Raw genomic sequence first — 15,611 nt, forward strand, 5'->3', positions numbered from 1 at the left:
ACTTGCATCACAGCGAGACTACTGGTCTCAGTGTAGCATCGAATTAGCTGGCGTCACAAAGCTGATGGTTCAGCACAGCTGCAGGCTCTGCACGGGATAAGTCCAGAACACGGAGTCAGACGAGAGATGCACTGGGACATGAGGTGCACTAGGTGGCAAACCTGCATGAGCTACACCTGGCTCAAGCTAATCCCATTAGTCCCTCATTTCTAGGAGCACCGAATTTACTCACGAGATTCTTAATAAAAGAAGAGACCTGAGCCCAAAATGCAAACAATAAAACAGACAAAGGTGTATAGCTAAACTGGTCCTCAACAAATGTGAGAAAGTAAATTTAAGGGTTAATCTCTTCCCCACAGCCTTAAATTACACCCTGGCCATTCCCAGTATCTCAACAATTCATTTTTAAAATTCCTTGCCAAAAACCTCTACTTTCCATTAAGTTAAAGTGTATTCATCTTTATCACTTTTCACTTCCATTCACTTCCACAGCAGATCCAGCATCCTGCCCTCTTGGGGCAGAAACCAAGGAGCAGGCTGTACTTCCCAAAGCCATGAAGCAGCCCAGCACGCAGCAAGGCAAAACTGCAGACAGCCAGTCTTGCTTAGTGGAGAGAGGGGAGAAAACAAGAGACCAGGCTGGGTGCTGTGAGGTAGAGCCCTACACAGGGCTGTTTTTTAATCCCGTTCCCGCTAGTATGGTGGTGGGTCCTGCAGGACCCCAGTCCTCCGCAGGGCTCTCCTGTGAGGAATGTCAGAACTTTGTAGCGGGGGCAGGGGGAAATCAGAACTTGAACTTTACTTCTGAAAAAGGATGAGAAAAGCATTAACCTTACGCCTCTGCATGCAAATCCAAGCTTTAACCCACATACAGTACAAGAGAACCGTGGCTTCCCAAGGATCTATCGGCTAGTGCTGGTGTTACACCAATGTCAGTGTCAGCCTGGCAATCAGATCACCCATTTATGGGATGGTTTTTATTTAACACACTGAAACAAAGGAAGCGTTTTGCATAAGGCCTGGGAGGAGCGAAGAGTAATGGGTTGCTATAAGTCGTTCTTCCCCAGCATGGACGGAAACTACTTCCTTTGAGCTCCCTTTCACCAGACTTCCCTCCCACTCTGCAGTCAGTAACGTGATCCATAAAGCACCTTTGACAACTCCAGTGGGAGAATTTCTGGCACAACAGGCTGCAGCCCCTTTCAAAATGGGTTTGTTTTGTTTATTTATTTTAAAGTCCACTGATCATCACAAAACCATGGGAAATGCAACTAATGAGAAAAAAGTCCAACCAAGATCTAGGAACCCAGAGCTACAGGTAGATGGGACACTGTGCTGCGTGGCACAGGTGCGCATACAGGACGAAACGACACATGCGCGCAGCAGGTAGACGCGTGAAGAGAGATGGGTTCTATTATATTAATCGCTGGACGATGACAGCGTTGAGCAGGTTGGCTTCCTTCAGGGTTTGGTCCTCGTCAGACAGCTCTTTATTCGGGAAGGTGGTCATGAGGACAAAGCTGGTAGCAGCCATCGCTGGCCGGGCATCTACTATGAAGAGCCGGATGTCACGGATGCTGTCCAAGGGGATCAAACACACAATGGTGACCCTGTTATTTCATTTACTGCACAAATGTGTGGGAAACAGACTAACCTTACCCCTCTTCCCGAAGGTGTAAGTGCCTGCAATGTCACAGCATCAACACTACCAGCAAACGGCAATAGCCACATTAAGCAGATTTCACATTTAAGCTACTTTTAAAGATGACTTTTCATTTTCTGTTGCACATCTATACAGACACACAAGTTCCCTGAAATAACACATGAAACTGCTTTCCACCTATTACAAGTGAGGCTAAAGCCTTTGAGCATAAGCTGTGATCACAACTAGATAGTCTTTGTAACTTCCTGCCTTAAACACATGCAGTGATTGGTGGCTATACTAGTAAGTTTTTAATACCTGCAGATCACCATGGTGTCTGGACACGTTGGTGGATCAAGAGATTCCTGCATGTATAGTTTGTAAAATGCTTTGGTATCCCTTCAGGATGAAAGGTGCAATGTAATTTATAAACTGCTGGATGGGCAGGAGAGCAGCATTCCGCATAAGTGAGGCAGATCCCAGATTATCTGATCTCTTAGGGGGCATGATACCATCGTGGATAACAAGGGGGCCTGGAAAAGAGATTTGTCTTCCAGTCTCCCCTGCTTGAGCAGAGATGTGGTTCAATTCTCCTATAAGAACTGGAGAAAAGTACGGGTGACCAGCTGTGTTCTCCAAGAATGGTTGGCTGAGCAGGACTCCAGCACAGAAGTCACATGCTTAAGTCCTACTGAGCAATGGACTCCATGGAATTAATTTTGCTCCTCCCGCTGAACCTGTTTTAAAGGGAACCTCCTCTCTCAAGCTATCTGCAGTGAAGAGAGTGGCTAAGCAAACAAGTTTTCAGAAGAAGTCAACTGAGCTAAGTTCCTTAATTATCTGAAGATGTCCAAAGACCTTGGGATAATTTAGTTGGCACTACAGACAGTTACACTGAGAATACTGAAGTGTTCAAATGAGAGATCACCAGTTCAACAGCTGTCACTGTTAGGAAAACAAATCCTATCCTACTAATATTTAACAATCACCAAACCCCGCAGTAATTCTGCTCCTATTCACCTATACAGAAGGATCCCCAGAGCTCCCTTTAGCTGGCTAGCCAGGATTTTAACATCTGCTCCAGCTGTGTACAGTTCACAGTGTCACTCAGGCCTTCCCAGTTAGTAACCTGTGTTTCCAGTTGCCCTTGTACCTGTGGCTGTGGTTAAATTTCTGGACCAATCGCCCGCCATCAGCGAGCCGGATTTGGATGTTGGTGGTGGGCTCTGACTCATCAATGGTGATAGAAGAACTGGCTTTGGCTTCGTTCTCTGCCTGCTGTGCTGGAGAGCTGGTGCCCATCACCTGGGGGGCAGTGCTAAGAGGAGGAAAACATAGAGGACAGGTTTTATAAACCACCTCTTTCCAGGCCCAGGAATCAGGATTCCCACTTAAAAAGAGGCACAGATGCAAACATATTAGCACTGAGAACAGGAACTCAGGAACCAACTGGTGACACATCAGGGGCCTTCAGACACTTATCTAAACTCCAAACCAACCTCTCAGAGCCAACAGATTATACAACCTCCAATGTCTTCCAATCCAACCCCCACTCAACCTGACTTAGACATTCCCACACTTCCAGACATCTAATCATGGTCCCTACTACCTCCCCATCTCCTCGCTTCGGATTGATCTCTTGACTAACTGCTAATGAGGGTGCATATCACACACAATATTTAGCATTTACAAACATTAAAATGATTAATCACCACCGTACCGCCGCTCTGCAGGGCAGATATGTTATCCTCTTTTTACATATAAGGAAACAAAGGTTAAGTGATTTGACGTAGGCCACAGAATCAGAGGCAGAGCCAGGAATCAAACTCATGTTCCTGGCTCAGAGACACGTGCTCAGACCTCTGCAACACACTTTATATCTGCCATCAATGCCGTTTTGCAATTGATTCACAGGGGTTTGCAATAGGGAACTAACAGCAAGGAGTTAAAGCCAGTCCTTTGTATTTGTTAAAAACACCTGCAACATTAAATGCTTATAAAATGTCAGCTATTCCGTCACCCTAACAAACAGCCAAATCAACTGCTATTTTGTTAAAGAAAGAAACCGTGTGAGCTCAGATGGGCTATGGCAGCAGATACCAAATCAGTATTGCTGTCTTCTCACCTGCCCAGTTTCTGCCCCTCTCCAGTGAAAGCCCTGAAGGCACCTTTGGATTTCACAAAATCCTCGTCACGGTGGTCCTCCATATCCAAGTTCACTTGTCCACCGCGTGCTAACCTGCGGAGCTCGGCTGGGACTTCCCTGGAAGCAAGAAGAATGTGCATTGTAATAAAATCCATAGATAAAGAGCTGAAAACTACCTTCTGTTGTGTCTTGACACACAGGTGGGCTCCTCTTCCGGAGCAGCTTCAAAATGGTGCCCTCCTCTTGCCAATGGCTACAAGAGAGACAGGCATGCAGAAGAGATTACAGAACATGCACCCAGATAATGCTTGCTTCCTATTTATGCTGCCCAGGGAACTGTCACCACAAATGCCAGTCCCATCACAGGCTATTAGAAACCTTCCCTCCTGTCCCCAGGAATCAAAGCATCCTTTAGTCATCATCTCATCAGCTAAGCAGGATTTGAGGAGGACTCACCTTCCCAGGGCATAACACACATGAAAGTTTTCTCGCACTAGTCTGTGTTTAGGATAACCTGCCTTTTGTAATCCTCAGGAGTCTGCATCCCACATATGGAAGAGACTGTTCCCTCACTTCTAATCCTCAAAGTCTCCTATCCCTTCATGGGATGGGGCTGCCTCAACAGCTAAATACCTGATATAAAGGCAACCACTCTATTTTACCCACCCCATTGCTACCACGTTAAGAAACTAATGAAAATGCTTCAGATTAAATGAGCTATTTATACTAAGCTCTGATTCCCAGCACCCTGGATTTCCTACATTTCTATATTTTAGCATACAGGCGCTTCCTTCTCAGACACATCCCATCAGAGGTCCCCCCAAGCCTCATGCTGCATACCCTCTGCGGATAGACTCCAGAAACTGGGCATTGGATGGGTCTTGGTAGCTCCTCAGCTCCCCATTGTCTAGGCTGAATCCACTCTTCCACAGCTTCAGTACGATATGTACCTGCAACCACCCCAAGCAGAAAAGTTAGCTCCTTGCCAGTGTCTTGATAAAACATAGCAACGACTGGCAGTGAAAAGCCTGCCCAGCGGGATAATTTCAGATAGAGGGTTGTGCCCCAGTGGGGACTTCCCTAAGCCAACACAGACAAAAGAAAGAAAAAATGTTGGCTGGCTGCTTGGTGGTGTCATTCCCCAATACAAAGCCACCATCACAGATCACCCTCTTTTTGGCAGGTCTGGATAAAAAGCCAAAGAGTGCATGGGACAGGTAGACTGAGCCACACACCCACCCCAGAGGTGGCCCCTCCAAGCTCACAGTGGAACACACTGGTCAGGTAGAGGAGAGAAGTCTGCACTGCTACTGCGCCTCCTCTGGGGATACAGGGAATTTCATTCTCCAGTGCTTTCTATATGCCACCTTTCAGGAGCATTAATTTCACAGCTAGAGATGTTGAGAAAAGGTCCTTGAGTTTATGAGGAGCTTCCAGGCTTCTAAGTAACACTTCAGCAGAACACTGCCTACAGAACACTTGATTATTCATTAAATCTACAAGTGGAGGAAAGAGCACTCTCCAGTCTAAGAATTTACCAAAGCTAGGCTTACTGCACCTCAGCCTTCTATGTCCATTTCCTTCTCTGGGCTCATCAAGAGGGAAAACAGAGCTTTGTAGCTAAATAAAATAATCCACTAAGGAAGATCTTTGCAAAGTTGAAGGGTGAGAGCTACTCACATCCTGACCAGAATGCTGCCTCCTCTCTCCTGACACATAGGCCGACTCCTCCTCTGGAGCAGCTCCAAGGCGGTACCCTCCCCCGGCAAATGGCTACAAGAGAGAGGCACGCAGAAGAGATTACAGAAGGATATGCACCCAGACAATGCTTGCTTCTCCTTCACGAGAATATTGCCATGAGTAAACATGGGCTTCACTGTACCAGCAATATGGTTATAAGCTATGTAACACATCTCAAAGCTGCAGTGGCCAACTTGTTAGCCAATGAATCATCTGACCCCCTGAATTAGCTTTTCTTGCCATTATGGCACATATGCTAGATCAGCGCTAATGGTGGGGCAGCTGTCCTTACAAGAGAATCCCAGCACTCACCAATATAGAACAGCTGTCACTGAGCTGGTGGAGGTGTTCTCCCTCCACTAAAAACAGATTTAAATAAGGAAAGGAAAGAAGACCCCAGCATTCCTCACTTTTGGTCTGCTGCTCTCGCCGGGGCTCTTAGCTGGCCGATCGACAGCCACCGCTCCATGCTCCTTAGCTCCTTTGAACAGATCCTCCACCAGCTCATTGGGGCTTTTCTTCCTTGGCGGGCCAACGATCTGCTGCCCACTTCTTTCCGAGCCCCCAGCATAGAACCTGAACAGAACAAACAATCATCATCTAGGGACTTGGGGTTAGTTACTTGGACAAATGATTTTCCAGGACGTGGACCTGAGAAGCCCCAAGAGGTTACAGGAGCAGACTGAGTTTCAGGTCCAGGATGTGGCTGCCCACACAAAGAGTTTTTGCTCTTGCACAGTTGATTATTCTCACTTTCTCTTCTATAGTCATACAGTTTACTGGGAAGTGTTCATCTACTCTGGCCAATCACTGTAACTGATGTGAACAGAAAACCATGAAATGAGGTCTCTGCCAGACTCAGCAGCTTCTTCTGTAACAGAGTTTGAAAAGCTGTGTATTAACTAGTGACAATCAAGTAATCTCCTAGCCTTAAAGCTCACAAATTTAACAAATGGGGGGAGGGAAAGAGGGAAAGGAGAGAACCTAGACTAATGGGACTGGTTATCTGCACTCCTGAATTCTACTGCCAGGTACACCACCAAGTTAAGGCACTGAACTGATCTGTGCCTTGATCTACCCATCAGTAAGATTGTTTATATACTTGGCCACCTCACAGTGATGGCTCCATTCAATTTGCTTTGCATGTCACCTATAAACTACTTATAGAATCTGAGACACATAGGGCTGGAAGAGCCCTTGAGAGATCATCCAGTCCAGCACCCTGCGCTGAGGCACAGTCAAATAAACTGAGACCATCTTTGACGGGGTGTTTGTCTAACTCGCTCTTAAAGTCCTGCAATGACAGGGATTCCACAACCTCCCTTGGAAGCCTATTCCAGTGCTTAACTATCCTTATAGTTAGAATTTTTTCCCTAATATCTCACCTAAATCTCCCTTGCTGCAGATTAAGTGGATTACTTCTTGTCCTACCTTCAGTGGACATGGAGAACAACGCATCAGTGTCCTCTTTATGACAGTCCTTAACATATTGGAAAATTTATCAAGTGCCCTTCAATCTTCTTTTCTCAAGACTAAACACGCCCAGTTTTTTAACCTTTCTTCATAGGTCAGGTGTTCGAAACCTTTCATCACTTTTGTTGCTCTCCTTTGGATTCTCTTCAATTTGTCCACATCTTTCCTAAAGTGCAGCGCCCAGAAATGGACACAGTACTCCAGCTGAGGCCTCCCCAGTGCTGTGTATAGGGGGACAATTATCTTGTGTCTTTTTAACATTCCTGTTAGTACACCCCAGAATATTAACCTTTTTAGCAACTGCAGACTCATATTTTTGACTCATTCAATTTCTGATTTACTACAACCCCCAGATTCCTTTTAGCAGCACTACTTCATAGCCAGTTATCTCCCATTTTGTAGTTGTTCATTTGATTTTCTCTAACTAAGTGCAGTATTTTGCACTTGTCTATTAAATTTAATCTTGTTGATCTCAGACCAATTCTCCAGTTTGTCAAGGTCATTTTGAATTCTAATCACGTCCTCCAAAGTGCTAGCAATCCCTTCCCCAGCTTGGTGCCATCTACAAATTTTATAAGCAAGTCATTAATGAAAATACTGACCAATATCAGACCCAGGACTGACCCTGCAGACCCCACTAGATATGCCCTCCCAGTTTGGCAGTGAACCACTGATAACTACCCTTTTGAGTACAGTCTTAACTAGCTGTTTACCCATCTTATAATAATTCAATCTAGACCACATTTCCTAATTTGCTTACCAGAACGTCATGTGGGTGACATATGGGTTTCAGAGTCCAGGCTCCACCCCAAGCCAGAACATATACACTGCTATTTTTAGCTCTACAGCCCAAGCCCTGTGAGCCTGCGTCAGTTGACCTGAACTCTGAGACTTGGTGCAGCAAGTGTTTCTTTACAGTGTAGACATACCCTTACTATTCTTCCTCTCACATCAGGATGGTTTGCTATTGAGCCCCTAATACTGTCTCTTTGAAAAACTGCCATCTTTCCTGAACTCCTTTTGGGACCTTACCTACCAGTTCTGAGTTTGTTACTGTCTGCTTTTTTAAGTCCATTGTTACTTTCACTTTCACTCCTTCCATTCCTGAAAATCATGAAATCTATCATTTCATGATCATTTTCACCCAAATTGCTCTGAACCTTCAGATTTTCAACTAATTCCTCCTTGCTAGCCAGAATCAAATCTAATATGGCTGTCCCACCGATTACTTCCTCTACTTTCTGAAACAAAAAATTGTCCTCTAATACATTCCAAGAACTTATTGGATATTTTGGGTTTTGCTGTATTATTTTTCCACCAAGTGACTGGGTAGTTACAGTCCCCCATTATTACTTGTGTTTTGCATATTTCTGTTATTTGTTCTCAAAATGCCTGATCCACCTCTTCCTCCTGATTTGTTAGTCTACAGTAGACCATGACATCACCCATTTTTTCCCCTCCTTTTATCTTCATCCAGAAACTTTCAACTGGTCTGACTCTCACCTCCTTCTGGACCTCAGAACAAGAGTACATATCGAGGTACAATGCAACACCTTCTCCCTGGCCTATCCTTCCTGAACAAGCCATAACCCCACTATACCACCAAGTCTCTGTGATGCCAATTAAGTCATAATTTAGTTTATGGAATACTTCACGTTCTTCCGGTTTACTCCCCATATTCCTTGCATTTCTGTATACGGACAGCTAAGCTATTGAGCAGCTTCCCCCATTGCTACCCCTCACGTAGCTCCAATGACCCCCGCCCCATATTTAGTCCTCTGTTAACATCACTTTTTTTTGTACCTACCTGTGGGCTTTTATCACCTGCCCCTTTTGAATCTAGTTTAAAGCTCTCCTCGCTAGCTGTCATTATAGCTGTCACTGCAGGAAATTTCCCACTAACATTTCCTAAATGATGCTCAAAAGAAGGGAAAAACCCAGATGAAAAGGGGAACTGCAACTGCATTCCCATACAGCAGCATCACAAACAAAGACATGGGAGTGCTGGGGCTCACTGCTCTAGCAAAAATGCAAACACTCATTTTGCAAGCCCTGGGATTAACTTCTCTCAACAATGGGGAGAAGGACATGCATTCAGAACTGTACTGATCACCACTGAATTTAACATCTCACAACTCTCAAACCAGTACAGAGAATTTCTACAAACAGCGCTAAGCCTGTCCTTGCAGACATCATTTTCATTGACTAGCCTTTCAGAATAAGACTCAGTGAGCATGAAAACCGGAGACTCGTCAGTAGCGATTAAAACACAGATTTAAAGAAGGTTCTGTACAGTTCCATACTCTCCCACAAGATAAAAGACCATGTGGTTTATATATTTAACCGGAGACTGACCGTTGTCCCTCTTCCTCTTCATCATCATCTTCTTGAGCATGAACAAGGTCTCTGAATGATGTCACCCGGTGGTCACTGTAAAAAGATAGCCAAATAAGCACACACATTCCCCAAAGAGATAGATAGATATCAGACATGTAACGTGAACTATAAAGCAGGAAAGTGGCTGTTATGTTGTGCTTCTGTCCTCTACTATGCATCTGGGTTAAACAGCATTTATTTCCACTGAACTTCAGTTCTTGCACTAATTAAACACCCTCTATATACTGATCAAATGGCAGCTCAGAGGGGACAGGTACTATTGCTGTCCTCATTAACCATTCAGCAAAGTCCATCTGCTTTTTCCCTCTTCGGGACTGTTGTCAAAATAAGGAAGACTATCCTAATATCCTACACCGGTGGTTCCCAAACTTGTTCCGCCGCTTATGCAGGGAAAGCCCCTGACAGGCCGGGCTGTTTACCTGCTGTGTCCACAGGTTCGGCCGATCACGGCTCCCAGTGGCCATGGTTCGCTGCTCTAGGCCAATGGGAGCTGCTGGAAGCAGCGCGGGCTGAGGGACGTACTGGCCCCTGCTTCCAGCAGCTCCCATTGGCCTGGAGCAAAGAACTGCGGCCACTGGGAGCCGCGATTGGCCGAACCTGCGGACGCGGCAGGTAAACAAACCAGCCCGGCCCACCAGGGGCTTTCCCTGCACAAGTAGCAGAACAAGTTTGGGAACCACTGCCCAACACTTAGCTCCCTCCCTGACTTCAATTAAAAACAACATACACTCTTAGAATAGTCTAAACATATCTAAGAGATCACTAGAAACAAACAGTTTTGTGCCTTTTGTGTCTTTATGATATATAAAGAAAGATCTGAAAGGTTTCTGTACAAGACAAAAAAAAGGAACCTGGATTGAAGAAAGCTGGAGTAGAAGAATTTCTGCATTTATACAGTGGGTTAATCTGGGTCCCTTCCAACCCTACGGACCTGATTCATCACTCCACTAGACCATCGAGTCACATTGGTGTAAGAATGGTGAATCAGTCTCCAAGTATCTCATCCTCTCCCCATTACATCGACAAATACCAGGTGAGTGTACGCACAATGCTTCATAAGGGGTCACGAACACAACAAACGTAACAAAGCTTCAGTCATTTCCCTGCAGATGTACTGGATTTAGGAACCTTTATTTATCCACAGAATAGTTATGGGATAATCCCCAAAAATGCAAGGTATCTAACGCGGCCCTGTTTACGGAGCCTCTGTTAAAGGTGAACGGAGTTCAGGTTACATGTCTGTTGATCCTCTGTGTTTCTGCGGAGCTACCTACTAGGGAGCTAACTGAAATGGCGATTTTTTGTGATGTGGACACTTACCCACTAGAATCTGCACTTAGACCATCAAATTCATTTTACACAGACAACTACCAATCAGATGAGAACTCTCTGTGCTTCAGATCCCTCATCTGTAAAATGGGGATAATATTTTCCTATTTCACAGGGACAAAATCAGGCCAAATTCATTCAAGCTTGTAAAGTGCCTTGACACCCTCAGATAGGCGGCGTATAGAATTGCAAACTATTCTAGAGAATTATAGTATTCTGTATTACAGAGAATGTTTATATCTGCTGAGTTCTCTTCTGGCCCCAAAGCAAACTAAAATAGAATAATCCATTCTTCTTGAGCAATGAGGTAAAATCATTCTACAAAATTCCTTGCATAAGATGTGCAATCACATCCAAGGTAGGGGAATACAACACTGCTGGGGTTTCACAAAGGCTAATGAAACTTACGAAATAAAGCTGAACAAAATTCATGGATGTCTTCTCTGATAAGGGTCATACAGCAATGTGATGGGCATAGTATAAGTACTTCGATAGGTGGCTTCCACTCCCACATGTATAACTGCTTAATGAGCAGACCCATATAATTTGCAAAGTTTCTCCTCACCTGGGTGCAGTGCCTCTGGACACAGAGCTGGCAGTTGGCTGAGGAAGCGTTACAATATCTTCATCACCCCCGTCCTCATAAAAACTAGCTAGAGCAATCTGAAAGGACAGAATTACAGCAGCTTTTAAGAAGACGACCAATCATCTCGTACATCATTGCTGTCAGAAAGATGTCAGAACTATATCCATTAAAAAGATTAAAATACTGCATTTACTTAGAACTTTTGTCACACCCAATCGCTTAAGCCACATCTACTCTAAGGAATTTTACAAAACAATTTCCACCTTCATGAGTCTTAAGCAGAGATAAGGCTCATCTAGCAGCTTCCAGTTTTTTTACTGCCATGTTAGGGGTTGCCTACACTCAGAAATGTACTGAAACATTTCTTCTGGAATAACTCCTTGTGTGGATACTCTTATTCCAGAATAAGACTGCTTGTTTCTGATTTAGCTTACTCTACTTCTAAAGTGGATTTAGCTAAATCTGAAAAAGGTAGCCTTATTCCAGAATAAGAGTATCTTCATGGGGGTTTATACACAAATAATTATTACAGAATAGCTATTTCAGTACATTTCCAAGCACACACAAGCCCTTAATTAAATGTGCTAGTGTAGACATGGCCAGAGGGTAAGTTTGCAGGGAAAAAGGCAATTGGTCAAATAGGTGATCATGCATTCACTTACAATTTTCAGGTCCTGTTCACACCATGGCTGAATCTGTGCTAGCAATAACTGGTTTTCACCCCTTCTGACCAAGTGGATAACTTTTACAGATCCTTCCACTCTACCTGACTGGCTAAATACAGGAGTCTATATCATACACAATCTTGATTAAGCATATTTCATAGACTTTGAATAGTTTCAGGTATCAGAAGAATTTTCAGTGCTCTTAATATATATAAGGGGAAGGAGGATGATCTTGGGAACTACAGGCCAGTCAGCCTCACCTCAGTCCCTGGAAAAATCATGGAGCAGGTCCTCAAGGAATCAATTCTGAAGCACTTAGAGAGGAAAGTGATCAGGAACAGTCAGCATGGATTCACCAAGGGCAAGTCATGCCTGACTAATCTAATTGCCTTCTATGACAAGATAACTGATTCTGAGGATGAAGGGAAAGCAGTGGACATGTTGTTCCTTGACTTTAGCAAAGCTTTTGACACTGTCTCCCACAGTATTCTTGCCAGCAAGTTAAAGAAGTATGGGCTGGATGAATGGACTATAAGGTGGATAGAAAGCTGGCTAGATTGTCGGGCTCAACGGGTAGTGATCAATGGCTCCATGTCTAGTTGGCAGCCGCTATCAAGCGGAGTGCCCCAAGGGTCGGTCCTGGGGCCGATTTTGTTCAATATCTTCATAAATGATCTGGAGGATGGTGTGGATTGCACCCTCAGCACGTTTGCAGATGACACTAAACTGGGAGGAGAGGTAGATACGCTGGAGGGTAGGGATAGGATACAGAGGGACCTAGACAAATTGGAGGATTGGGCCAAAAGAAATCTGATGAGGTTCAACAAGGACAAGTGCAGAGTCCTGCACTTAGGACGGAAGAATCCCATGAACCGCTACAGACTAGGGACCGAATGGCTAAGCAGCAGTTCTGCAGAAAAGGACCTAGGGGTTACAGTGGATGAGAAGCTGGATATGAGTCAAAAGTGTGCCCTTGTTGCCAAGAAGGCCAATGACATTTTGGGATGTATAAGTAAGGGCATTGCCAGCAGATCGAGGGACGTGATCATTCCCCTCTATTCGACACTGACGAGGCCTCATCTGGAGTACTGTGTCCAGTTTTGGGCCCCACACTACAAGAAGGATGTGGATAAACTGGAAAGCGTCCAGCGGAGGGCAACAAAAATGATTAGGGGGCTGGAACACATGACTTATGAGGAGAGGCTGAGGGAACTGGGGATGTTTAGTCTGCGGAAGAGAAGAATGAGGGGGGATTTGATAGCTGCTTTCAACTACCTGAAGGGCGGTTCCAAAGAGGATGGCTCTAGACTGTTCTCAGTGGTAGCAGATGATACATCAAGGAGTAATGGTCTCAAGTTGCAGTGGGGGAAGTTTAGGTTGGATATTAGGAAAAACTTTTTCACTAGGAGAGTGGTGAAATACTGGAATGTGTTACCTAGGAAGGTCGTGGAATCTCCTTCCTTAGAAGTTTTTAAGGTCAGGCTTGACAAAGCCCTGGCTGGGATGATTTAATTGGGGATCGGTCCTGCTTTGAGCAGGGGGTTGGACTAGATGACCTCCTGAGGTCCCTTCCAACCCTGATATTCTATGATTCTATGACCACACAGCCTGTTTGGGTTAATCACACTTCTATAAAATCTTATGCCTCAAGCTAACAAAACTCAGTGATAAATATTATTTACCTGAATAGGAGATTGCCTCAACTAGTTACACAGATATTTGTAAATTTCAAAATTACAAAATGGAAGTGATTTGTCACCCAGTTCTTGCGCTTGATGACTTAATCTGCCTCTAAAGAGTTTCAGTTCATATTAAAGTATAACAGGTATGGGGGGGGGGGCGGCATTACTGCACAATACTGTGAGTCAAGACTCTTGGCTCCATCGCTGTGTGGACCTGGCTGGACAAGTCACTTCACTACTGTGCCTCCCTTTCCCTATCTGGATAATACTTATGTCAATGGTTCTGTGAGGCCTAATTAATGCTAGTAAGGAGCTCTGAGATTTTTGGATGAAATGATGTGCCAGAGAAATGCGACGGGCAGGGATGCGAAGGGCATGCAACAGGCGCCTGCAGGGGTTTACAGGAGAGCTGGGAACTCACTGCAGCCACATCTTGAGAGAGGCGACCAGCTCCAGGGCGGCTCCTGAGTGACGGAGACCGAGTCTTCCGCAGGCTGGTGGGCGGGGGACGGGTTTGCACAGAGGAGCCAGCGGCCAGTTCAGGGCGTGCAGCGCCTGGGGGAACAGGCCTGGGGGGCCCTTTGCTCGCGCGGGCACCGGCTCTGCCCAGCGAGCCCCGCCCGGCCCGGCCCGGCCCGGCAGGAGGAGCGGCCTGATCCCGGGGAGGCGCCGGGGGGCGCTGGCCGGGGTAGGGAGCAAGGGGAGCGGGGCCGGGCCAGCAGTGAAGGCGGAGAAGTCGGGGCCGCGGGCGGGCGCCGGGGAGGGGAGGCCGGGATGGGGGGAGCGAGCCGGAGGGGGCGGGGAGGTCGGCCCGAGCCGGGCCCGGGGGAGGGGGGAGGCCGGGCCCCCCCATGCCGGGATGACGGTGCGGTTCCGCGGCGGCCCCTCCCCCGGCCCGGCCCGGCGCTACCTGCAGGTCCCAGCCCGCCGACTCCAGGAAGAAGCGGGCTCGCTCCTCCTCGGTCCCGGTCACGGCCACGAACTCCCTCAGCGCCTCCTGCCGATCCGCCATCTTCCCGGTGCAGCGGCCAATCCCCCCCGGCCCGCGCCGGAGGCCGCGCCTGGTTGGCCGGGCGTGCAGCACTCAAAGCCCTCCGTGCGGAAACGCGCGCCGCCCACAGCGCCACCTGCCGGCCCCCAGCGCGACGGGCAGCGGGAGGCTTCCGGCCGGGCGCAGAGGCGGACACACGCTGCCCTCTGCTGGGGGGAGATGGAAACGCAGGGGCCCCTGGGGTCCCCAGTTCAACCACCTGCCCCCGGTTCCCACGTGGGTCCCGTCCCACCAAGGTCCCTGCTGGGTGCTCAGCCCCCTCCTGCATCTGACCCCCAATCACACCCCCAGGAGCTGGGCCAAGGGAAGGAGAGACACGGACCGTTCCAGGGCCAGCCGGCGCCGGGGCTTAGGGCGCCTCTCCTGGGGTGCGTCAGGACCCCGGCTCCGCCGAGCTCGTGGGATGTGGGCTCAGTTCCCAGCCCTGTCACGGCCTCCACGGACAAACCACTTACCCTAAGAGCTTTAAAAACGGCCACTGGTTCTGGGTGCCCAACTTTCAGAACTGGGCCACTGGTTTCTGGGGCCCAGTTTTCAGAAACACTGAACATCTCACCGTCCCCCACTGGGAGCCGCCATGCGAATGGTGGCCTCTCTGGAGAGCAAGCCTCCAGGAGCGTGCCCCAAACCGGAGCCACTCCAAAATCACGGGGCTGCTTTTGAACATTTTGGTCCCGATCTCTCTGAGCCTGAGTTCTCCTTCCACACAATGGGGATAATAACCTCAGCCCACCTCACAGGGTGCCAAAAAGATAGAAGCCCAGACCCTCCAAGAGAGGGGAACTCAGGCATGGGCAACACTCAGTCGTTTGTGAGCTGCTCCGATACCACTGTGGCGGGGCCATAAAAGTACTAGGCAGATTAGACAGACGTGAAGGTTGTCGTTAAAACCATTCCCAC

General features: G+C 47.1%; 1 protein-coding gene across 1 annotated transcript; it reads right to left on the bottom strand.

The window, feature by feature from the left end:
- Window positions 1–955: 955 nt before the first annotated feature.
- Window positions 956–14,726, bottom strand: NSFL1C (NSFL1 cofactor). The gene is made up of 9 exons (XM_077832114.1): window positions 14,571–14,726; window positions 11,293–11,390; window positions 9,357–9,431; window positions 5,939–6,104; window positions 5,469–5,561; window positions 4,629–4,738; window positions 3,768–3,905; window positions 2,796–2,960; window positions 956–1,577 (listed from the first exon to the last, which is right to left on the bottom strand). The coding sequence occupies exons 1-9, from the start codon at window positions 14,670–14,672 to the stop codon at window positions 1,415–1,417; spliced, it is 1,110 nt and encodes a 369-aa protein (XP_077688240.1). The 5' UTR covers window positions 14,673–14,726; the 3' UTR covers window positions 956–1,414.
- Between the last annotated feature and the right edge of the window lie 885 nt (window positions 14,727–15,611).

The sequence above is a fragment of the Eretmochelys imbricata genome, chromosome 13 (assembly GCF_965152235.1).
Source record: "Eretmochelys imbricata isolate rEreImb1 chromosome 13, rEreImb1.hap1, whole genome shotgun sequence".
Classification (NCBI taxonomy): Eukaryota; Metazoa; Chordata; order Testudines; family Cheloniidae; genus Eretmochelys; species Eretmochelys imbricata.

Bases quoted from the DNA above. Each gene is read 5' to 3' on its own strand.
- NSFL1C (XM_077832114.1), bottom strand. From the start codon at position 14,672: ATGGCGGATCGGCAGGAGGCGCTGAGGGAGTTCGTGGCCGTGACCGGG. The intron at 9,432-11,292 runs GTGAGGAGAAAC...ATCTTTTTACAG, and splicing joins TCCAGAGGCACTGCACCCAG to TGACCACCGGGTGACATCAT. The intron at 2,961-3,767 runs GTGAGAAGACAG...TCCTCCTCTTAG, and splicing joins GAGGGGCAGAAACTGGGCAG to CACTGCCCCCCAGGTGATGG.